At 39.0% G+C, this 24,428-nt stretch overlaps 2 protein-coding genes across 4 annotated transcripts in view; one reads left to right on the forward strand and one right to left on the reverse strand.

Moving 5' to 3' along the window:
- Positions 1-4,535: 4,535 nt before the first annotated feature.
- Positions 4,536-9,753, reverse strand: gpr157 (G protein-coupled receptor 157). Its single transcript, XM_079239222.1, has 4 exons — positions 9,248-9,753; positions 7,163-7,376; positions 5,268-5,462; positions 4,536-4,916 (listed from the first exon to the last, which is right to left on the reverse strand). The coding sequence occupies exons 1-4, from the start codon at positions 9,622-9,624 to the stop codon at positions 4,698-4,700; spliced, it is 1,005 nt and encodes a 334-aa protein (XP_079095348.1). The 5' UTR covers positions 9,625-9,753; the 3' UTR covers positions 4,536-4,697.
- Positions 9,430-24,428, forward strand: part of spsb1 (splA/ryanodine receptor domain and SOCS box containing 1) — a 30,734-nt gene continuing 15,735 nt past the window's right edge. The window contains exons 1-2 of one of the 3 annotated variants that reach the window (XM_079239226.1): positions 9,430-9,471; positions 17,683-17,861. The gene's annotated coding sequence lies outside the window, so the exon portion shown is untranslated. Of the gene's footprint in view, positions 9,520-17,682; positions 17,862-24,428 lie in introns of all 3 variants that reach the window. The other 2 variants (XM_079239223.1, XM_079239225.1) reach the window with 2 other exon arrangements.

The raw sequence follows: 24,428 nt of genomic DNA on the forward strand, positions 1-24,428 counted from the left end.
TTGTGCAGTGCCTCTGAAATAGTAGAATAAGAAATAAGTTGTTCAGTCAAGTAATTCTGATACTAGATCTTACAAAACTAGAAGCAACATCACTGTAATGGGAAATTGCTAACAAGTCATGGCCCATGGGTTTGGTTATTTTCACTTGGATATGGGTTCATGTTGCTTTGTTTTGGTCTGAAATTGTCCTTTTTTTTAATGTTGTTTCTCAGCTAAATTCACTTCCTGTTTTCTTCTAGAATAGCTTTCCCTTGTACCTCAGTTAATTCCCTTTTTATCTACATTTTCTTTTGTTTTCTGCCAGTCTGTTATTATTGTGTGTTGGTTCAATGTCATGTCTGATTTATGCCCTGTTTAAGTTTATGTTTAGCTTTTAGGATTTTGACTTCATGTCATAGCAGCAAAATGAGTTCAGTAAGAAAGAATAAAGTTTTGTTTACTAATTCCCTTGTGTTTGAATATGAAACTGTTTTATTTTTGCTTCGTAATTCATGGCGTTTTCGTGGAGTTTATTCTATAGCATGTAGTAGTATCTCACAACTCAAAGGACATTGAATAGGAATTACAGGGCCTGTGGTCTGGAGGCTTTGTTCAAATAAATGTTCATATTTTTTATTGTAACGCAAAGAAAATGACATTTGATACACAAAAAATTGCCAATAATATGGAAACAATAAAGACACATGAAACAAACACTTTTAAAAAATTGACAAATAACATAGAAGTGATGCAATGCAGCCCAAGAGATTCAGAAAGAATACAAAGCGCAACAGACACTCGTCATTTCACAAAATGATCAACACAAAAGAAAAACAGATATAAATGAACTCAAATCCTTTTGACTCTAAAATAAAAACATATGCACTAAAAACAAACAAAGAAATATTGCAATCATCAAAACAAAGCAACTGACTCACTATTTAACAAAAGGGTGACATCTGAGCAACCTACAGGATGATACAGGCTGATATGAAACTATGAGAAAATAGTTTTTTCTCTTCTCAGTCCCACATAGCAGGACAGAGAGAGTGAACCAGCAGCTGTTGTGCAGACTGGTGAACTGGATCCATCCAAAACTTCAGTCTATATCCATGTTATTCCTGTATTCCCAGCACTCTGCATTCCTAAAATGTCCTTTACAGATTTGGGGAAACATGTTTCCAGGCTGTGTTTCCATTTCATGTGATCAGAACTCATCAAATGAGATTAAGCAAGAGCCATCTGGGAACCCATGGGCTACTGTCACATGACTTAGGCTCAATACCTGTCACTCCCTTGGTACCCTTCCACTTACAGGTATACAGTGCCCTTTCTTGTTTGGGATCAAGACCCCCAACTGGGGTGATGAAACCATTTGGGAGGGTAAATGGGTTCTACTCCTTATATCTCAAATGAAAAGGGATGCCGAATTATTGGAGAATAGATGTTTGGGGCAAAGTGCTAGGACCAAGAGGATCGATCTGTAACTACTGGCAGCAACAGGCAAAGTTTCAGAACTTCCTGTGTACCCAGAATATCTCCAAACCAGAAAACAGAAAAATTTCAGTACCTAACAAAAAAGCCCAGAGATGCTGGCTGAAAGTTAATGATTTGGAGACTAGCTTAGTAAGAAGCCTAAATAATAACAATAATGTCAATAATACATGGGCTAAAAATGGTTATCAGAATGTTTTAAGAATCTGAAAAAAAGCCCTTTGACCCGTGTCTGTTTTTAAATGAGTTTTTTTTATTGTTGGAATCAACTTCACTGACTTTAGCAGCAGGCTGATTAACAGTTCAAGCTATAACTTTGATGTACCTCAAGTGTTTGGTGTTTCATGTGTTCTGTTGTTCTTCATTTAAATATCCTGTTGAAGTTCTGATTCATAGCTCAAAGTGGAACTGAGAGTTTCGGTATGAGCTCATCAAATAACTGATGCAGCCAAATGAACAGCATGCATTGTGAAAAAATCCCCCCTGTCAGTGAGTGGTCACTCTGGTGGCTTAGCACAGCTCAGGGCAACTCTTGAACTTAATGAATTAAATGGGCAAAGAGCCAGCAGAGGAAAAGAAGAAACCTTTTCCTTAAGTGTTTTCACCAGGCAGAGTTGTTTCAATGTCAGCCAATTCTCAGTACTAACACCATAGATTAATTCCTGCAGGAAATGCAAAAACACAGGGCTCTCTTCCTGTCCCCTAAAGTCCCAAGGACAAAAAGCTGTCCTACGGCTGCTTTAGATCTCTCCAGCAGGAGCAACATTCACTTCCTCTATTTTCCCATACAGAGTGTTCGACGCACTGTCATCAATATTATTGAAGTCTTGAGAGAATGAACCCTGCACTGTCTCATCACTTTGACCAAAAATAAAAAGTTATGTTGGTTTATTTACTTTAACCATCTTAATGCAAACTGTGAACTAAAAACTACTGCATGGGAACTAGCTGCACCCTGAAGGGTGCAGCATCATTCATGTGCAGATGAGGACACAGAAGTCCCCAACTTTACCTCCCATGAGACCCTGACTTGAAAAACAACTAACTACCATTGCACTAATCAATCAGGACCCAAAGATCTACAGAGAGCAAGATTATCCTTGCACAGTAGATCAGTGTATTGAGCTGCAAGTAGTTCATAGAGTTCAAAGACCCCTCTGTGGTATGCATTTGGCTTATTGCTAAGTGAAGCAAAAAGGAGGCACAATCAGCGCAAGTCAAAGCAGAAGTGAGGCTCATGAGTAGAGCTCAGGTTGTTCAGGAGGAAGCATGACATGTGATGATCATTCAGAATTCTCCTGACCACAGTGACAGCAGTGACAGAGGTAAATTTGGCAACACGTCAGAGCCTGCTGGTATTTCACAACATCTGTAAGAATTATGTTGCAACTACCAAGTTAGGAAAGAGTTAATAGTTTTCAAAAAGTAAAGATAGCAAGGGAAAAGCTTGCTATGAGCATCAACAGTTATTTTTGGCTCAATGTAATCAGTTTGTGTGTGTGTGTGTGTGTTTTTTTTAATGTGAACAGCAATGTTATTTTAACACAAAGATCAAAGATAAAAAGATAATTGACTCACAATTAAATACCATAACGCCATATGTTGAATGAAACAAACATGTAGAGTCCTCAGTTTAACAGTTGTGAGCTGCAACAAAGAAACAGCATTGATTTCTGCTTTAACGTTAGGATGTTGTGTAAAATGTTGAAAAAAAAAAACTAAAAAACAAGCTAAAAAAAAACAAATAAAAACAACAAAAAATAAAATAAAATAAACCCAACAACAGAAAGCACTGAATTGAAAACTTCCTAAAATCTATTTCTAAATCAGCCATAACATTATGACCTCCCCTGATTGATTAGGTACTGGTTAAGCTGCCAAAAGTTTTTCTGGTGTGTCTAGTGCTGGAACATTTATAATGGGTTGTGTGAGGTGGGGAGTTTGTCTTCAGATCTCATCACATTGGTAATAAAGTGGTTTGCAATGAACACCTGACTGTGTTCTATACTAGCGTGTGCTGTCCTGGAGAGAAGCAGCTACTACATGTTGGTGTGCGAATGGTCTGCAAGAATGTTTAGGTAGGTGAAAAGTGCACAATAATAATGGGAAAAGAAATCTTTCATGTGAAGAAAAGAAGATATACCAAAAAAGATACAGAAAATGGGACAGTGTTACTTGTCTCAGAAATAAAATGCTGAACCTAATTCCTCATTATATCAGCATATAGCACTACAGCAGAATCCAGACGCTGATCTGGCTTATATTTGGCGATTAAAACATTTGGTGGATAATAAAATGAAATATGAGAAAAGTAGCTCCTAAAACTGCTGTGCAGCCAAAAATCTATATAAAGCATAAATGAGAAATTTTTTAAATGATGACAGCTGCTCTCCTTGGTTTGCAATCTGTCAGAGTTTAAAAAAAAAAAAAAGAGGAGATGAACATACTCCTGCTCAATCATATTTATAACTAGATTACATTTCTACCCTATTAAAGTTATTGTTTCCTAACCAAACATTAGTTTGGCTATCACGTGCTATAATTATTCAAACATCTTTTGAAGTGTTTAGCAAAACACTAACTTCAGTTATTTATGTTTTACATAACACAACTTTTTTGGAAACCAGATTGCATACTACTTTTGTATGGATAAGTTTATCTAAACACATTTTAACTAAAGTTTAAACCTTGTGTGGCTGAAGACAAGTGCAGACAAGTTCTGAGTAAAACCATCAGATAGTAAAGTTTAAAGATGTCTTGAGTGGGTTATCTCATTCTGTAAAAGTTCAGCATCAGTTAAACAAATCATACAGTTTTCTCATGACTCAAAGTGTTTTACTGTTCTCAGCAGAATCATGTAAAAATATATGAAAACCCCAATGCTGAATAGAGAAAACTAAATATCAATTCCCAGTGACAACCTCACAACAGTACATGATAAATAGAGGCTTTACTGTACAGTGTCCTTCATGAAGTGTACCAGAACCAACCTAAAGTATAGGAGCACTTCCTTTAATGCTGGTGCAGTCTGACAGCATCATCCCATCACCCACAGTGCAAGTATCTAACACAGATGTGCATGCACCTGCAGAATCTACAGCCCCCCCGCGCCCCCACCCCGTGCAAGCAGTTGATTTAATGAGGCCTGAGACAAAGTGGAAACCACTACTGCTCCCTTTGCGTCAGCTTTTCAGCCTGTCTTTACCCATCCACCGTATAAATTATCATCTGTCTGTCCGCACTCGGCTGGTGCCGTCTTCCTCCCTCTGGATGGAAGACTCCCGTTCAGGCTGCAGCCTCTGTGAGGCACCATGGGAGTGCTGCAACTCTCTACATGTAGAGAAGCGGCAGCAGAGCGCAGTGCAGAGGCGTTCACGTATCGGCTGAGTAAACAGAACAAACATGATGCAGTTGGCTGCTCCCTGGGAGGTGTTGCCTATACCCTGTTGGGTCAAAGTTAAAGGGTAGAGTGTTATTGATTAATAGAATGGAATGAAAAGAATAAATATGATTTTAAATAATCCAGGAAGCAGTAACATGAGAAATATTTAATTGGTTTCCATTTATTCAGGAGAAAAATATTGTACTGCATTTTGGAAATGACACCCAGGAAGAATGCATGGTCATCATGCAAACTATGTGATGATTAACAGGTCCAACGGCATGCAGTAACAAATTTAACAGCACATCAACTAATGACACACACTCCGTTACTGAATGTGCTGTCACGCACAAATCAACAGCATGGTATTAATAGACTTACTCTGAACTGGACAAAAGTGGCTTAAACTTACATGCAGTGTCACCAGCACTGGGTTCAGTCTGACTGGAGACTTAGTGAGCAGCAGCATGAAGCGCACAGTGCTCCAAATGCGCAGAACAATGAAGATGATGGGAATGAGAGTCAGCTTCATATCAGCCATAGAGGAGAAAGAGTGTGATGGAGGCCTGTTGGCCAAGATGGGACGGTACTCAGACAGGGCTGCATGCTGCATCAGACAAAAGGAGAGAAAGTATATATTATGACAAAAAAGAAAGGTGAAATATAATGCCATAAAAAAATGTCACATTAGCTGTTTGATATATACACTACTCACAAAAAGTTACAGATATTTGATAGGGACAGTGTGTGTAAATAAACATCTATTTAAAAAAATCGCCGTAAGCATGTCAGATTATAGCTAGCAAGGTTGTTTGCATGCAATCGCTAGCATTCGTCTTGTTAAAAGGATGAAGAGAAATGAGTCTGGTGGACTCCCTTCTACATTTTTAATTAGAACAAAAAAAAGATTACATAATATTTGGCAACTGCAATGAAAAAAGTCAAGTCCTTAGAAATATTTATATTTTTATCATTAACTGTCATATTTCAGGGTCATTTGAGCCAGTGCTAACATTACGGTTTATCGAAAAATAAATATAAAAAAAACTAAGAGGAGTCTGCTTCCCGAACCCAAACCAGGACCTAGATCTGACCTAGAACAAGAAAGCCAAAACTTCTTTTGCTTATTCTGCCATCTGTTACCTGGCTGCTACGTTACTCCAGATCTGCAGAGCAAATAGAAAAAAAACAACAACTCAAAGATAGGTTGCCCTTTAGTGAGCTACCTAGTCTCTATAACCCAAGTCAACCCATAAATAGTTCCGTTGGAATGAGCCTAATAAATAACTGAGATCTTTAAGACACCATTGTGCTTAGTTATTAGTGGTTTTGTAAGAGTGAACAAAAACTACAAATGAAATGGTTGGAAGGATGGTCTTATTTGCCTGCTCCTGTCATTTCTTGCTGCATATTTGTGGATCAGCTAAAGGCCTTTCAGTGAACAAATTGGACATTTTGCTGATAAGGAATTACAGCAACGTAGCCTTCAAGCTACAAATGCTAGTTTCTCTGTTTTGCTGTGAGACTGCGTGCTCCCAATTTAGGGTACATGATGCAGGATAAAAACAAAGAAGAAACATTATAACTGTGTTGTTAGGATTTTCTTCAACCTCAACAAAAGTGCTGTAAGGTGAACAAATTATTAAAGCCCCTACTAAAGCCCCTGATGCTAAGTTTTCATGCTGAAAACACAACCTAAACTATGCATAAATAAATTACACAGCTCACTTAATGATAAAAATAAAACTACTTATAAATATTCATAATAACTCTATAATAAATTAGCAGCTGCTGTGTGTAATTGGAGACAACTGCTGACCCTACATAATGCCAGAATTTGGACAACTGGAGGCAGTTCATTGCAAGAGGGTTGACCAGGACTGATGCCGGCTGCTTGGTACTGAGACGAAGACTTCCGTCTGTAAATGCAGGACTATTACAGTTCCATTTCCTATTTCAGCTGCTGCCTCATTGCTCAGTATGATATTTTATTCTGTTTTGAAGATGAACTATTTAAAAAATCTGATTATTAAGACAGTAAACATTACTTTCTATCTAAATGCATAATTTTGGAAGAAAATGTGATTTAAAAAATTGTTTTGTTTAATGCTTTGCACAATATTACATGTTTGAAAGTATTGAGATTTGTGCATGTGCCATTTAAAACTGGTTTCTTCATGATTATACCTCTAGGAATTTGTTGGGACTCCTGCAGAAGAGGTTAAGCATAGAAATGAACAAATCAATCAAGATTTAGCTAAGTTTAAGCACAATACTCTGTGTATGGCTGCTTGAAGAAGACCTCACCGCGCTATGGATGTGCCTCTTGATCAAAATGTAGAGCACAGGGAGAGTAAGATATGCCAAGAACTCCCAGATTTTCCCCGTTAGAAGCATCCAAAGGACCCGGTCTGGGGCTTCGATTCTGACCCAGCACCAGCCCACTGACACCTCAGATGCATCATAACCGATCTTGTTCAGACACACAGCGGTGATAGTGATGGCCAACGGGACACCCCAGCTACAAAAAACAACAAAGGTCAACATCAAATTTCAAAATATTTGTAAATATGTAAATATTCAGAAGGTACAACAACCACAACTAATGCAAAGACCTGTGACGCCATGTGAAGGATTATCATGTTCCTGGTCATACCAGTTTTCTTAGTCTAAGTTTATTATCATAAACTCACAAAATCATTTGTTTCTTTAAAAGTATTCCCCATCTCACCATGAAGTTTAACTTTTATTCCAGAAACTTCAATTTAAAATGAATAGACAATTCCTCAGTTTTCACACTGATCTATGGCAGATAAATTTTAAATACCACAATGTTCAAGGCCTAGGCCTGTTTAGGAGTTATAAGCCTCCATGAAAGGCCCTGTTGTATGACAGAGTACACAGAAAAAAAATAAGGATGATACACTGTGGTGAGGCAAACCCAGGGGTGAAAACGTTCCTGTAACCAGAAATAGATCAGTTACAGAAAACCACAGCACAGCAAGTAAACTCATTTCTTGACATCCTCAAAATCCTCAAGGATAACTCATAAATAAGCAGAACACAAACTGACACAAAGGATGAAGCGCACAGTCTAGTATGGACCAAGTCAAAGGATTAAAACTGAAGTCTTGCACTATCTCATGAAGCCTGTCAATAACTTTTAGAATAAAACCTAATTTTGTGATGATTTAAGCTACTGCTAAAAGCGCTGAAAGTGTTTTAATTGTTTTTATATTTGTGTTTTTGTTGTTGGGAAGCTGACAAAGATTGTGTGCATTAAAGATGCATGAAATGGTAAACTTTGTATCAGCAAAAACAGTGACATGGATTTCTGTTCGGATCACTAAAAATCTGTCTACTTACTGTGTGATACCACATGCACATTATCAGTGATCAAATTAAATCAGTGTTGTCATCTAGATTAGTTTAATAGGAGCTAAAGATAATTGTATATTGCTTTTAGCCTCGGATTTCTTTTTATAAAAATATGTTTCCCCTCGAGGAAAAAGAGTAGCAGAGAAAGTCACAAAAACCCACCTGCTGTGGAACAAAACAGCGAAAAAAAATGCTGAAAATTAAAATGTGACGTCAGAATATTGCACGTGTGCTCCAGAAAAATAAAGTAGCAGAGAAACATGCTGAATTTAAACACTGACAAGCAGAACTATGAGCCCCATACTGTTTTCTAACTGTGTGTAAGCAGAAAGTTACTCTTTTAACTGTTGGAGCTGGTTTATACGTATTTACATCCAATTTCACATACAAGAGTATGGGTCTTCAAATAGCATGATGCAGTGAAAGAAAGGGGGGGGGGGGGGGGGGGGGGGGTGAAACTACTCAGACGTCTAAATTATGACCGCCAACTAGAGACAGCTTTTGGGATGTAGTAGGTCAAAACAAACCAGGAGTACCCTCAGTATTGTGTCATGAACAAAATCAAAGAATAAAAAAAGCTTGGAGCCAGGCTGTTATTATAACATCAGCAATGGGTCAAAAAACAAAACAAGGGCCATATATTAATTTTAAGCTAAAAGAGGTTAATTTATTTCATGAACATATATACAGTTGGAGTTAACGCCTCACTCCACGTTACCATAGAAACAGCGGGCTCAGCAATGGAAAAGTCTGGAGTAGGCAATTTAAAGTTTCATAGGTAGATACTTTCTCAGATTAACTAGTTAAAAAAAAAACTTTTGTTTTTAATAGTTAAAGTGGAACTGACGTATAAACAGAACCTGTTCATTATTTTATTTGAAAAAAACAAACAAAAAAAACAAAACAAACTTTAACCTCGACAACAACTTTAACTGCTTCATCCATATATCCCAAGATCCTTCAGGCTATATTTGAAGCTAAGTTTACAGCTAGCTTACATCCTAACTTACGTACCTGACAAGGTGAAAGAAGACAACCAGGCTGTCAGCGACTCTTTGACTGGACCTGACGATGAAAACGTAAAGGTAAATAGCGATGGCTACTGTCCAGAAGAAACTGCTGGTGTTGGCGAAAGTGGATATCGCTCCTTGAGCGACGCATTCAGGCGAGTTGCTGCGGAAAACACTCCAGACTCCGAAGGCGTAAGAGACAGCTGACAACCAGTCAGATACAGACAGGTAAACCAACAGCTTCCTCGGTGTTGTCCTCAAATCAGACCAAATAATGTAAGTAAAGATTATCAGAGAGGAGCCCAGCAATGACAGAGCGCAGGTACACAACACGACCACCTGCTCAGACAAATACAACTCCGTCTGATTTCCGTCTAACATGGTTTAATGTAGGATACGAGCTACTGTATAACCGTGTTTCCAAACTTTCGGCAGCTGATACATCTTGCATATGATCACGATCTGATATGGTTTTTCCTTAAAGCAAAGCGACGTTTCAGTCACTCAGTCCAGTTCAGCTAAACTTCAGTGCTTCAAGGGAGCAGAAGGAAAGTTTTCTCCCAGCATTTGAGCCCTCCCTCCCGCAGTCGCTCTCTTCCCTCCTCGTCGCACCAACCGGAACCCAAAGCAGAAGTTTGTCAGCTGGTTCTGGGTCGACATAAGTCTATTTCTGTCTGTGTTTGTGTGTGACTGCAGTACATCCATACGGTCACCGCGTGTCACACACGACACATGACATCATCTCACTGTGGTCCATTTTTAAATGTGTAATTCATGAATAGATAATAATAAACCCTGTTGCTTATTATTACACGAGGCTCTCCGGTGCAGATTGGTGTATCTTAAGATTTTATGCAAAATCCAATTTATCATAATCTTTGTGATCATTTAAAAAAAATATTACCAATAACAATTGCCATTATATAATACATCTAAAAAATGTAGGTAAACTTTGTTAAAAAGGGGATGATTTGATATAAAATAGTATGACAAAAGTTACATTAAACAGAATAAATGCAAAAAACTATCAAAGATAAGTACAATGTCATCAGCAGAAATTAAATAAATCCATTCTAAAGAAGTATGAAATGCAATGCAGCTTGAATTAGTAAGAATAATCAATCTACCTGTTATGTTTAACCTTATTTGTGTGAACGGGTATCAGTCTATCACATCCTTTGGCATTTGTATTCTAAAAGAATTCTAAATAAATTATGTATAATTTTTATAGGGGGCTGCACAGTGGCGCAGTGGTTAGCACTGTGGCCTCACAGCAAGAAGGTCGCTGGTTCAATCCTTGGCTGGTTTGGTCAGTGGCCTTTCTGTGTGGAGTTTGCATGTTCTCCCCATGTATGCGTGGGTTCTCTCCGGGTACTCCGGCTTCCTCCCACCATCCAAAACAGGTTAATTGGTCACTCTAAATTGCCCCTAGGAGTGCGCGTGAGTGGTTGTTCGTCTCTCTGTGTGTGGACTGGCGAGCTGTCCGGGGTGTACCCTGCCTGTCGCCCAAAGCCGGCTGGGATAGGCTCCAGCTTCCCCGCCACCCTGAATTGGAATAAGCGGTTCGGAAAATGAATGAATGAATGAATGAATAATTTTTATAGGCTTCAAAATATTTACTGCCACCTATGACAGTATCAGTCCGGCTTTAGATAATTATTTTTATTGAAAAAAACTTTTTCATGTGTTTATGATTTGCATTTTCATATTTTAGATCATTAATCAAATCTTCTCTAAATTTTGTACTGTAAAACAGCAGTTTCTTGTGTCCTTAGTATTGCAATTTAGCATCAGGTTACCAACTCTCACACACCCATATCATATCAGATTTGGTTATTATCCCCAGTTTCAGTAACACCATACACTGCTGATTTTGACATGGTCCTACTACTTGTCAAAAACAGTCCATCACTGTATTTCTCTGAACATTCTCCAATTATGCTACCTTGCGGGATCTAAACAAAGCATTAACAAAAGAGGCTCAAATTATTACACAACTGATGTGTTGCCAGATAATATATAAGTGAGATTTTTTTTTCACATATTTTATCAAGGAAAATTAGTCACTTCAAGGTCTGCACAGGAGGGAGGAAACATAGCTGTGGATCATCAAGGGAGAACTAAAAAACGTGTTAGGAAAGCTGCTGTAGAAAAATGGGAAAGGAGATATTTATAAAACAGTTTTTTTTTAATCTTTAAAAGCCACTGGTAAAAGTGTTTTTAAAATTGTTAGAATCTTATATGGTTAATAATCTAGTCTTGGCAGTGTCAGAGTTTCAATAAACACCTTTATATGGGATGCATATCCTTCATTAAGTGGCTCTTTGTACTCCCAATGTGATATACGTATAATGTTTTACTGCTGTCTATGAATCAATGGCATGTTCAAATTGTGTATTGTTTTTGTTAGTTAAACTAGCTGGCTACAGAAACTTACTTTCATAGCTTCCAATGCTCAGTTTTAATTTATTTTTATGATTTCACATCATCCTTTGTGAGCGTTGGTCTCATTTCATTGCATTTTTTACATAACGTCACACATCAACACAAAAATATGGTCTTAAAAAATGTTGGCGCTTCAATTTTTTGTTATCTTGACTTGATTCACTGAAGTGATAAATTTTTATTCATGCCATGGTTATTTTTTCTTAAGTAAATGGTTGAGCATGTAAATAGTAATCAATGTAGGTGGCGTAAAATAAAAATATGCAAATGAAACATAAAATTCTTAACAGGCAATTCATTAGTAAATATGAGTCCTAGGCATTAGGATTAGAATTAATTGCAGCTTTAGTGAAACAAAGAAACAAAGAAAAACCTATAAATTAATGGAAATACATTGTTGATAAGTCTCCTTTTGCCTTTCAGTAAATTTTCCTCTTGTCAAACAGTTAACATGGCCCCTTTAATCACATCAAAATTTGTGATATTTTAATTAACGAGTCGTTTTTGCTGTGCTTTGTATCCAGCAGCTGTTAATTATCTGCTGGCCTTTTCATTGGGGTTTTCCACCGAGTCATCTGTAGAGAAGTTGAAAGCCTGTAAAGCAATGACCTTGTGTGAGAACACGACTTTATTGCTTCTGCATTGCTGCAGCACAGAAAAAAACCCTGCAACCTTCTTAAAGTGTTTACAGCAGTGCAGTGGAACATCAGCACTAATTCTGCAGACTGCAGCAAATGCAGCATCTGCATTATGTTTAGAATACAAGCAGTCTGTTTAGAATACAAACAACTTTACACCAAGATGGTTTGACCGGATATACTTCAGAAAAACTAACAAAACGAGAAAGTAAGAACCTGATAATTCAGCAGTTTTTATTGTGTGCAAGCATTTCTAAATTGATCTGCACCTGGTTCATCTGCTCTTATTAGAACCTCTTTGTTTTCATGGCAACATGAGTTTTTTAGCGTTCTCTTCGTGCTTTTACTTAGTACAAAGTGGTTTGCACATCATAATTATGCATATAAAAATGCATGTGTGGTGTGAAAAGAAAAAAGGAAAACTGATTAATCAATCTTAATGCAACATTTATTAGGCAGCAGAGCATAAATTAAGACTATTAACTTTCATTTGTTAGTATTCAGTTAAATTAAATATAATTTTGATGCAAAATTAGATTTAGTAACAAGGAAACATGCATTTGCAACTTAAATATAAAGAAAATCCAGGTGTAATTAATCAAGCAATGTTTTTAAATAAAACAAATTGAATCTTGTCTCAATGAAAGTCAAAACATTAATGTAGATTTTGCTTATTGGTGCAGTGATGGATGATCAAAAGCGTGCTCAGAAGTTGTTTTCAGTCACAAGATGGCAGCACAGGATCATGAAAGTGCAGTAAACGCTGTAAAAGTTTGATGCTTTGATCCGTTTGCAAATGTTGTGGAGGCTGTGAATAAAAAGGCCATGCTTTCATCCGGTCTGTCTTCAGTTAATTCTGTATCAGTTTTAAACTTACAGAGGCAGCAGCATCTTCTTTGGCTTTTACTACAAAGCAATTTCTCTTCTTCCGTTTTGTTTTGCCCCCGTGACGGCTGGGATCCCAGGGCTTCTTATTGCGAAGAATTTCTGCGGCAGTATACTTGCTGATTGCTTCGTTCTCACTCCTCACAACAACCAGCTAAGACACTGCCAGAGAAACACCCACAGCAGCCGCATCCATATAACCATCCGTCTGTCCACCTGCTTCTTCTCAGCAAGATCCCAACTGCTTTTTGCTGCGTGTTTCCATCTGTGCCTCTGGCACTGCACCTTTAACGCCCAGCTTTAAGGTGGTGCGATTCTTTGCCAACAGCCGGACGTTCCTAAGACAGAGCAGAAGTGAGGAAAATGAATATGTGATATTTTTATATGAACTAGAATTAATCTGTCCAGTTACATTTATATTTAAATTGAAAACCATTCATGAGTGTATTTTTTAAACTATCATGCATCGATGAGTCTACATTCCCAGTGACCTAAAGCTTATTCCAAAGCATATTGGCAATATTCCAGTCTTTTTCTGCAGCATCACTTTAAGTTCACATAACTTGGGCAAACACCAACACCCCCTAACTAAGAATAGACTTGCAATGACTCATGATTTTGCAACAAAAAGCTCAGATTGAAATAGTCCTCATCGTTTTTGTGCGAGTGTGTGTGTGTGTGTGTGTGTGTGTGTGTCTTTCAGTCTGTTCACTTGCGTGCTATACAGCCCACGGACAACAACTGTAATCCCCCTGCTATCAGCTGTGTCCGCTCACTGCAGTGCTATTTTGGGCTGACTGACCACTCCATACTGCCGTCTGTGTGTGGACACTGCTTTGCTGACAGGACAACAGAGATACTAGAGACCAGCGTGCAGCTGCTGGCAAATGAAAGAAAAAAGGAGGGATTTTAGGAAGTGGAGGACATATTGGTGTATTTGATATGAGTTCTGTAGCAAGGCTATTTGTAATCTTCCATGTCTGCTTCTGGTGAATTGCATGACACATTGTTGGTTGTATAACTGGAAATTCCACGGCTTTAGTAGTAGTTTGAGCTTTTTAACTTCATCTGATATCAAAGAATTCTCTGATTAAAGTTTATGCTCATAATGTTTACTTAAACTAACACTAACTATTAATTTGTCTACCCCTGCCAAACACATACGATGCTTGACTGAGGTCCACGGTCAAACCCGGACACTCCTATTGACCCGCTTTTAATTGCTGATCTGCTGCATCCATGTTGCTTTGTGTGACACTCCCTTCACTGAACACATGATGACAGGATTTCCTTCCTGCTCAGGCCTTAATGTAATCCCAAATACGGGATTGGGGAATGCCTATGAAAACACAGCCAAGCTTGCTTTAATGAATGACTGGTTGCCTCACCACTTCAGTCAGCAACACTGTAGTGGAACAGCAGCGAGCTTTGACTCACACACATCTCCATAAATATGTTTCTGACTGAACAAAAATAAAAAAGGTTACAAATTTGTTTACAAGTAGAAGTAAATTGAAGATACAGTTTTACTTCTGTGTGACATCTTGCATTACTTTCTCAGTGAGTCAGTTAGTTGTGAAAAAGTAAAAGAAATTTAAAATGTTGGTTATTGTTTCCGAGATTTCGTCCTCAAATGTTTGCTTTGATCACAACTTGGAAATTATATTCAGTTTGTTGATATAGATGAGTAAAGAAACCAGAATATATTTAATAAGGTGGCATTAAAGTAGTGCAACATCTTTTTTGATTACTCACAATGCTAGATGAAGTGATTTAAATGTAACTTAATTGCAATTTAACAAATAATTGATTAATCATATGTTGTATGTGTAAGAATAGATGCTGGCACCAGTAGAAATATTACAAAGACATAAAGCATAAAGATATCTAAATAATTTTTTTAGCATTTCAAAGACTAAGAAGGATTTGGTTAAAAAAAAACAAAAAAAACAAGAAAAACAAAAACTATATTATTTAATCTACTGTGTGACAAAAAATAAATTCTGGAAAACTTCAACTTGTAATAAGCATATGATAAATTTATTTATTTATTTATTTATTTGCTTGATCTGTCAACATCTTTGCTATAAATGCAAGAAAAGTTGGGTTTGATATTTTAAATGTTTCACAGATTTTGAATTGGTAATGTTATTTGATCATTTCGTCAGATTCCCCAATATTTCAAGGGTTCACTCGTCTCATGCTCAATTTATTTTTGCTTTTCTTCAAATTGTCAGAAAACATCCAATTTTAGTGTTATACTTGAAGTTCTTGAAGTGTGATTAGTCAGATGATATGTTGTTTTTAACAGACTAAGTAAAGTATGAAAGGACATTTTCTTATAACACTCTTTAAACTGTTTTTAAAAGCTTGAATCAGGTATTTGTTTTGACTAATAATGGCTTCTTTTCCACATGATAAACAGCATGGAGCCATGTAATTATGTCGGCATGTGCATTATTCCATCCAGTTTCCTTAAGTTTGTGTCCATGATGTGTTTTTTTTTCTATGTTCTGTTCAGGCCCTCTTTGGAAAGAGAAACTTTCTGTCTTGCATGTATTGTCAGTCTCATCTCCTCTGTTGCTCATAACTCAGTGATGTCAGCATAAGTTTCAAACTGCACAAATTATTCGTCAAAACTATGTACAGAAGTGTTGATGATCTCAAATAAAAAGTCAGAATTACATGTAACCTACTCTGCAGTGATAGCATGCATCAAGCAGATCGTGTTAGACTCCTTAGACAACGTTAGTACAGGGATCCGTGGGGCTCTGCTGTTACAGCAGCAGTACTCGTGAAGAAGTCTACAGTTTGTGACATGTTCGACCTACAGGCAACAATTCTCAGCAACACAGATTTTGAATCATTTCAACAAATCTTAGACACACACACTCAAACCTCGGACTCACCTACATTGAGTATGCTGGATCCCGTTACTGTCAGGGCTCATTATTTGTGGGATAAAAACACATTCACCCTTCTACCCATCAACACCCCCTTGTACTTTATTTCTTATCTTCACCCCTCCGCACTCTTGCTGTACATTTCTTGGTTGTTCCAGTGTCAGCTAACGCTTGAACAGCCATGCTTCACTGCTCCAATCTCATTCCACTCACCTAATGATCTTATGGCTAACAATGCCGCCAGTATTTATTGTACAGCAGTGGTTCTGAACAGTTTTACGTCTGCCAGTGACCACTCAAAGCATACTCAAGCATAATCATTACAAACCCTAATTTGGAGGCATTTAGGTAGATGAGAGTTGGAAGTAACAAAACTTATAAACTACTTGAACAGATTATTTTGGAGAAAATATACTGAATCTGCATCAACAAATCTGAATTACATGTCAAACTGAATTATTTTTAGAATTCAGCAATTTACACACACATGCACTATTCTTGGTTGCTTAAAAACACAGTAACCTGAGTAACGATCAGACTGCATGAAACACAGGTCATAGGTAGTGGAAACTAAGTGGTTATTATCTGAGTCATTGACTGATTAATGTATTTCAGTTTTCACAAGCTGTTATGAGTTTTTACTGCTGAGTTTATCACTAATGTGATTGCGTGTGACAATTCGGACAGTTTGGACCTGTTTATCTGTATCTCTGTATACACTGTGTGCAATCTTTTGCCGCCTCCAGACTAAAACACTGATGACACTTCTCTTTTCAAAATGATTTGCACCTCATGTTTTGCAGACTTCAAATCTACTCAGACTCACATTTGCTGAGAGAAACTCTTAACTTTCTCTTTAGCCTGAGGAAAGGCTGCTTGCTAGATATTTTAAAGGAAACCAAGTGTCCTTCTGAACACAGGAGAAGAAATAAAGAACAGAGTTGTTTTTCTCTTTGAAGATTTAATAGTGAAAGGGTCACTCATTGCGCTGTCTGTGTGAGGTTACTGTGCAACTGCCTTTGGGTGTGTGTTGTTGTCCAGATTCAGTAACGTCTTTCCTAATTCAGTAACGTCTTTCCTAATTTCCATAGTTTTGTAAAAGCATTAAAGCTCTCCCTTAGATGTTTTCACAACACAGAGGTCTGCACGCCTCAGATTAAAATTATGTCATTTGTATTTACATCAACTCAAAGCCTTAACTCTGCTGATCTGAAGGCCTCCGTTTGCCTTTTTGACTTTCTCACAGTATCAATTTCTGGAAACTGACCCTTTGTACACCAAATGGACAATGCAGTTAACCGTTTGCAGTTAATGAGAAGTTGACCTAAGTGTTCAGTTGCATTAATGTCAGAGGCATTTATTCACACACAGTGTTGACACTCACCAGGCAACAAGGCAGCAGCGGAGCTCCTCCATCCACCCTCGCCTCCATTCGACTGAATTTTCAAGAGTCTAACCATGGGTGCTGCGGGGCTCTCCCTGTGTGTGGGTCACTTCACACAAGATAACAGCTGACCACCAGTGTCTTCTCTCTCTCCCTCTGCCTCTTGTTTCTCTGTTTCACCCAGGCAGTGCAACAAGTCAAGGCATGTTCCAACACGCCACCAGCAGCCGGACTGGTGCATGAGCCTAGACCACAGGGGGAGGAGCAGAGGATCAGAGAGGGGGGAAGCCCAGAAAAGACCCAGCATGACTCAGCCTGCTTCAGTGGGTTAGCATAGCTTTCACCTTAAACACTTCAACACAAGTTAGTGTTCAAAGTAATGATGTGATTAAAAAAACATGACAATTAATGAAAATGTCTTACACCCCAGATGATAAATAAAGTTCTGTTTGGAGGCAATGACAACTCTGTCCCCAAGATGAAAACAGCACTCAAAGTCTGTTTCCTGACTAATGCCAGTCTGTTAAAGTCTGTTTAACTTCTCCTCATGTATTTGTAAATATTTCTGTCTTAGCAGAATACATAGCCTAGTTTATAGAAGAGGTGATAAGGCAGCAGCGCAGCATACAAATGAAAACTGCTTATTCATCAAATCAAATTATACTGTAACCCTCAGTAGGTCACATCAATTACAGATGAAGTCCATCATCTGTATGAAATATAAAACTGAAAATCACAGGGAATGCATCAACAAAGATATGAAATACTTGTTAAAATATTAATGGTTTGTAAGAGCACTAGCATTTGATGTCAAATCTGAATTTGAAATCAGTTCATTAATGCAGTGGTAGACAGAATCTTCTCCGTATCAGGTATGTGTATGTGTGTGTGTGTATATATATATATATATATATATATATATATATATACATATACACATATATAAAATGTGTGTTTGTGTGCACACTCATTATGCAGGATTCGTGTGCTATTTAGCTACTGACACATTACACTGCATCAAAAGGTGCAGAATCATCACCATTTATGAGCACTAATTATTCTAATGTTCGCTGGGTTTTTTTGGGGTTTTTTTTACTAGAGGAGGGGTGATGCCAGTTCATCATTGCTGCAAGTGAAAGTTGATCACTAGGCAGATTCTGGCTACAGCGGCAGGAGCCAGCTCAGCAAAACTCACCTGCCACAATATGGTCTGAGTTTGGCTGCCTGAGCATTTCTAAAGCACCGTACTATACATCACTGGTGATGTTCTTCACTGCAGCCTGTCAACAGACTGAAGTCCGTATCAATGAAATAGCAAAGTCACTATGATGTGACATCCAAACAGATTTTAAGCACTTTAAGCTCTGCTTGGAGGTTACTCTTTTTCCGTCTGAATGAACTTGACTCTAACTTTGTAAAAGAGCAGAGAGGGACCATTTGCCGGCAGATACTTGCTTTAATATATTGGAAGTGTTGGTGCAACACTGCGCTGCACATTAGCCTTTTGATGAAGTGCCAGCCGTTTCACCAGCTAATTTGACTCTTAATTTTATGCAAGCATGAACTATCTGTTTACACAACATTGAAATATGGAGAACCACTGAGCTGGGCCACTCACAGGAAATTATTTTCTCTGCTGTTCATTTGCTAAAGCGTCACATGAAACTAATTTATCGGCTTTCCTACCTGGGACAAGACTGCAGCGAGACCTCACATTTACATCTGTGTCAGTCAGCATGGGGGAGTTGAGGGGGGGGGGGGGGGGGGGGAACTCTCTAGCCCAGCAAGTTCAAAGCTTGCTGCATTGATTACATCATCGGAACTGGAGTGCTGGAACGGGACAATGCACCATCGGGGGTGGGGGGTGGGGATGTGGGGGGGGAGCAATCATCTGTTTCTTTCTCTTCTGCTTCTAAACTCTGTTAACTCCAAAGCAGTGAGAAGGCCTTCTCTGCCTGGCCTCTGCCTGATTCTGGCCGACGCTGTGTCACGTGACTGAAGGTCTGACTGAAGAAAGAATGATAAATGCACATCTCCATATTCCTGTGTTTGCATCTGTCTCTGTCTGCGCATGTGTGCTATTAGAGGCCAGCACTGCAGGAGCTCAATTGCTGCAGGACACTGCAGGATTGGTGTTCTGCTGCCGGCTCACTGGCTCTTGCCTTTTTTTTCCCCTCCTCCTCTCTCTCTCTCTCTCCCTGTTTCTATTCACTCAGGCAAATTGCTCAAGGAGGATGGTGAGAGCATGTGCTGCATACTTTTTCAGCAGAGGGAGGAGGAGGAGGAGGAGGGGGCAGAATCGCAGAGGTGCAAAGCATGCCGGTGAGTTGCTGTGCTGGCCAACTGTACCTCAGAGAGACTACAGTAGAGAAACTGGAGATGAGGGAAGAGAAGGAGGGATAAAGAGGAGAGAGGGTGGGAGAGAAGAGGGGGGGTGGGGGGGCAGAAATTAGGTGCAAAGAACATCAGGTGAGTGCGGCAGTTTCCTTTGCTGGTAGTGCAGCACCCACCCTGAATGAGCTTGTGTGCTGGAGAACTGCAGATGTTCCTAGATGATGTCAGGCTCTGAATGTAGTGCAGACTTTAAGTACTTTTTCTATCATCACTGCACTGACCTGCCTGCAGTGGGAAGAAATGCAAAGGCCAGAGATGCTGTGCGCTTCAGCCTCACGGAAAGCCAGCCGGTGAGAACCAGGGCCATTCTTTTCAAGGTCTTAGCACAGTTACCTGAGGTGAACTCGGGGCTGACCTGTCCGGACTCTTTGCCCACTGGTTTTAGAGTATACTTTTAATATTGACTCACTCTTATAACAAGCTTCTCTGCCCTATACTATTTTTACATCCCTTTTGAAAAAGCTTGGAGTTGAGCACAGATACTGCAGTGAGACAAAAGTAGCAACACTGACTTTTAGAGTTTCTGAAATGCTGTTGTCGCTGCTGTACAGCATTACTGAGTGCTAGAGCGTCTCTGCAATGAGCAATCTTCACTTTTTTTTAATCCAAGAAACAACCCTCCCAAAGTTATCTTTGCACGCATGGAAACAGCTTAGCACACTTTGTCTCACACAGCATGTGTCAAACTCTTCAGAAATAATCTGTCAGAGCCGCACTCTTCCCAGGTATCCTCTTATAGGATGGCAGAGAAGTCTTAGCAGCTACAGCACAACTTCACGACTGCACCACAGCTCTTCTGTCCCATCAGGCCATGCTAGCCTCATTCTCATTTCACCAGTCAGCACCCATCACTGACAGTCCAGGATCATTGTTACAGTGCATCCTTCTTATTAGTTTCCAGCATAATATACATAATTACTTGTTATCTTTAGTTTTAAACCAACAGCTAGCAGGGGAACATAAAAATCTGGGACTGTCAACTCTTTCCAAAGCAGAGTCAGCAAAGATAAGTCTCCTTCAGAGGAGGAAACTATTCGCATCCTGCTAAGTTTTTTTTTGCCCTTGTGTCAAATGGTAAGTCCTCTTGACTAGCCGCTATCTGACACGGCGGCTGCTATTTCCAGTCTGTACCATGTGTTAAACATGGATGAGGGAGCAGTGAAGCCTGACTGCTAGCTGACTGGCTGTCTGGCTGGCCACTGCCTGGTTATTATTGGTGCAGAGGAGGATGAAACCGATAAGACAGAAGCAGCGTGGAGCTTCAGCACTGCAGGCATGCTCACTGACAGACATATATCAACTCCCGAAGGGTAATATAAGAGATACCCTCTCCTTAATAAAGACAAAGACACATAAAAAGACATAATGCAAGGTAAACCAGACTACAGAAGAAAGAAATATTTACCTACAGTTCAGTCTTGCACTGCATCACACACAAGAAGGAGAGGAGGAAAACTTCTCTGCACTCACTCTGAGCCTCTTGGTCGCTGGTGATGTGCTTTCATGGCGCGGCAAAGTTGACTGCAGCATTACCTCCTGAACAGAATGACATTGTTTGCACTCCCTCTCTCTCTTTCCCTCATTCCTCCTCCTCCTCCTCCGGTACGGCGCTTGCTCCCCCTCCTCTTCTTTGCACGCTTGCTGGCAGCATAAACTGCACAGCTCAGCAGTGTTCCCCCACTGCCGCAGCAGATCCTGCATGAGCTCTGCGTATCTGAGTGGGATGGGACTTTTAAAGGGGAACACAACCTCAAGGGTCAGTGTATGTGCACATCTTCAGTCCGCCCTCCTCAGCAACCCCTCCTCCTCCCCCAAGAATTATCAGTGTAAAGGACTCCTCAAAAGAGAGCAAGAGAAAGACCCCCCTCTATGCACATCACTTGCTAACCTCTCTTATTAATTTTCACGCTACAGTAATAGCTGCTTTGAGAAATGAGGATGCTCGAAGCCCCAAGAGGAGCTGTTCCACTGGGGACCTTCTCTTCAAGAGTGATATGGAAGTTGTCATAGTAGAAAATTCCTGGAAGGAGAAACGACTGTGTGTATAAGTTTTAAGAAAAATGCATCTTAGAACTAAATTATTCTTGTGAGATTAGAGAAATGTGACTCTGTCAAACTAAATTAAGAAAATAAACACTTTAAAATTAAATTCACCTTCTAAAAAGTCAATTAACTTATTGAATACCAAAGAAATATATTTTGACGAAGTGTCACCTGTCAAATGAGTATTAATCATGTTGGGCCATCTCAAAGCTAGTTCAGAGTTTAGCAATTCTCAGAGGCACACCACAAAATCCTCCTCAGACAAGCTAAATGTCCTTAATCTGCAATCCCTGTTCCTACCAATCATTACCCAAGATGCACTGCTCTACTTGTGCTATTCTGCAGTGCGCTAAAATATAGAAATATCTTGACCAAAAAAAATAGTCTTTTATGCTTTGCTCAACTCTGTGAAAGTAAGATCATCTATCATTTAGTTAGACTCAATTCTTCATCTTCTCTTTCTACAGTGTCTGTTTGCACTTGGTGGTGCTCTTTAGTGATGACATTTGGACACTGTGTGAATAATGCTAACTCAATTAGAAATCCTACGTGTTACAGGCATTAGCATCTTGGCTTTTTTCCTGCAGCATTGCAGCTCACTCTGCTTCTTGCTGCAGGTGACTTTTTATTTTTATTTTTTACGTGACTTTGTTGTGCCTGGGTCCATACTTGAATGCTGCGATCCTCCCATCATCTGGAGAAAAATTAGGAACTGCATCCATATAATGTCAACCCTGACTCTTAAGACAGGGTCTCTGTTTACCTGTTTTTACCTGTTTCAAGCACATTATGGCATGAAAACATTTTCTTCATATAGTTTCCAGATTTTCCCTTAGAATACAGACACCGCTACAGATTGCTGAATCAGTAAATCTCCCATAATGGACAACTGAAGTCCTGCTACATGAAGGTGTCCATTAAATCAGTGTCTATATTAGTCATTGGTATGTATCCTGCAAACACTTTTCATCAGCTGACAGTGAAGCACCATTCTCTGCATGTACGATCTGCTGCTGCACCAGTCTGCAGAGCCTCACAGCTTCTGTCCTCTGCACTCTGTGACACCGGGGAAAATGCCCCCGCCAGCATATCCCTCACATAGCCCACGCTCAGTAATGACATCCCCTCTAATGAATAAGCCATGAGGAGGAGCCCTTTTACATGTCCTATTGGATTACCTCGCAATGCTTTACCTGGCTACTGTCACTTCATCGCCACTGGTTCTCCTTTTGACTTAATATTCTCGCTTGTTAGCCCAACAAAGGACACAATGTGTAAATGTGTGTGAGGGCTCATATATCAAATAAGTTGCAGCGGAGTTGTCTTTATGCCGCTCATTGTATCTGTATAGAAATTACTTTATCTTGCTTGTGTTTCAAATAAAGTTCAGAGAAAACTGGAACACTGAGTGTTTATGAGAAGCGTTTAAACAGCTGATTGTGCTTTAGCACTTAATGTTGTGGAATGAACTGTAATAATACTATGGCAATATTCATCTGAGGGAATAAAGGTTATCCATCAAATATGGACAGGCATGAAACTTGTAGATAATGGAGATGAGCCTAACCACTGGTTGGTGACTTAGCGGGTGTCTTTTTTTCCTCTGTCTTTCTCTCTCTTTTTTTTTTGTTGCCATTCACAGCTCATTCCGTAGTTCAATTGATCAGTCCAGGAAAGATAATAGACACATTGATTCACAAGCTCAGCAGCTTGTTTGGTTTACACATCAGTTCAGACTAATTCTCACTACTCGTCAGTCAAGAAGAGAATTGCCTTTACTCACAATTAACGGCTGGTTCATTGAAACAGAACATTAAAAAGATTTTCTGTGAAGACTTTCCGTTTACTTTTGCTCAGCGAAATTAATTTCTGAATTCGTTAATAGGGGATGTTTAAGACACACTTAAAAGTGAAACTCTCTGACGATTAGTCAGATGGGATGTGCAGTTTCCAAAACAACATCATTCTGCAAAATATCAATCAAACCAGAATGCAATGATTTTTAAATTATTTAAGTTGTGTGTTTCTTTGAAAAGCAAACCAGAATAATGCAATAACAGAGAGATCATAAACTTCTTTTGTAACATGTACCAGCAGTATGTTTAAAGAAATTAAAACAGCTATGCTTTCCACTGTGCCATATCACATCATCTTTTAACTTAACTCTCTAAGCTTGTAAAGTGTAGGCAAGCCAGTAAAAGTACCTTGGCTCTGATACGTTACTGTCTTAATATGTGTAGAATACAGTTTGGCAACTTCCTGCTGAAATTAGCAAGGTGTACATGTTTTTATTCTTAAAGTGGTAGAATTTAACATAAATATTGGCATGCAGTGATAAAATGTTTCAGAAAGTGTTTTTAGAGCCATGAACTGACTTCCTTGACTAAACCATGTCTTTTTGATGTTGTGCTGCATAAAGGCCTTCAGATCACAACCATTCAAAATTAGTTTTAGACTGGTCCCTTTTAAAGGGACATTTTTGATTTTCTGAAT

This window comes from Telmatherina bonti (assembly GCF_933228915.1).
Source record: "Telmatherina bonti genome assembly, chromosome: 4".
In the NCBI taxonomy this organism is placed as follows: Eukaryota; Metazoa; Chordata; class Actinopteri; order Atheriniformes; family Telmatherinidae; genus Telmatherina; species Telmatherina bonti.

Bases quoted from the DNA above. Each gene is read 5' to 3' on its own strand.
- gpr157 (XM_079239222.1), bottom strand. From the start codon at position 9,624: ATGTTAGACGGAAATCAGACGGAGTTGTATTTGTCTGAGCAGGTGGTC. The intron at 7,377-9,247 runs GTACGTAAGTTA...TGTTTTTTGTAG, and splicing joins GTCTTCTTTCACCTTGTCAG to CTGGGGTGTCCCGTTGGCCA. The intron at 4,917-5,267 runs GTAAGTTTAAGC...TTGACCCAACAG, and splicing joins CAGTGCTGGTGACACTGCAT to GGTATAGGCAACACCTCCCA.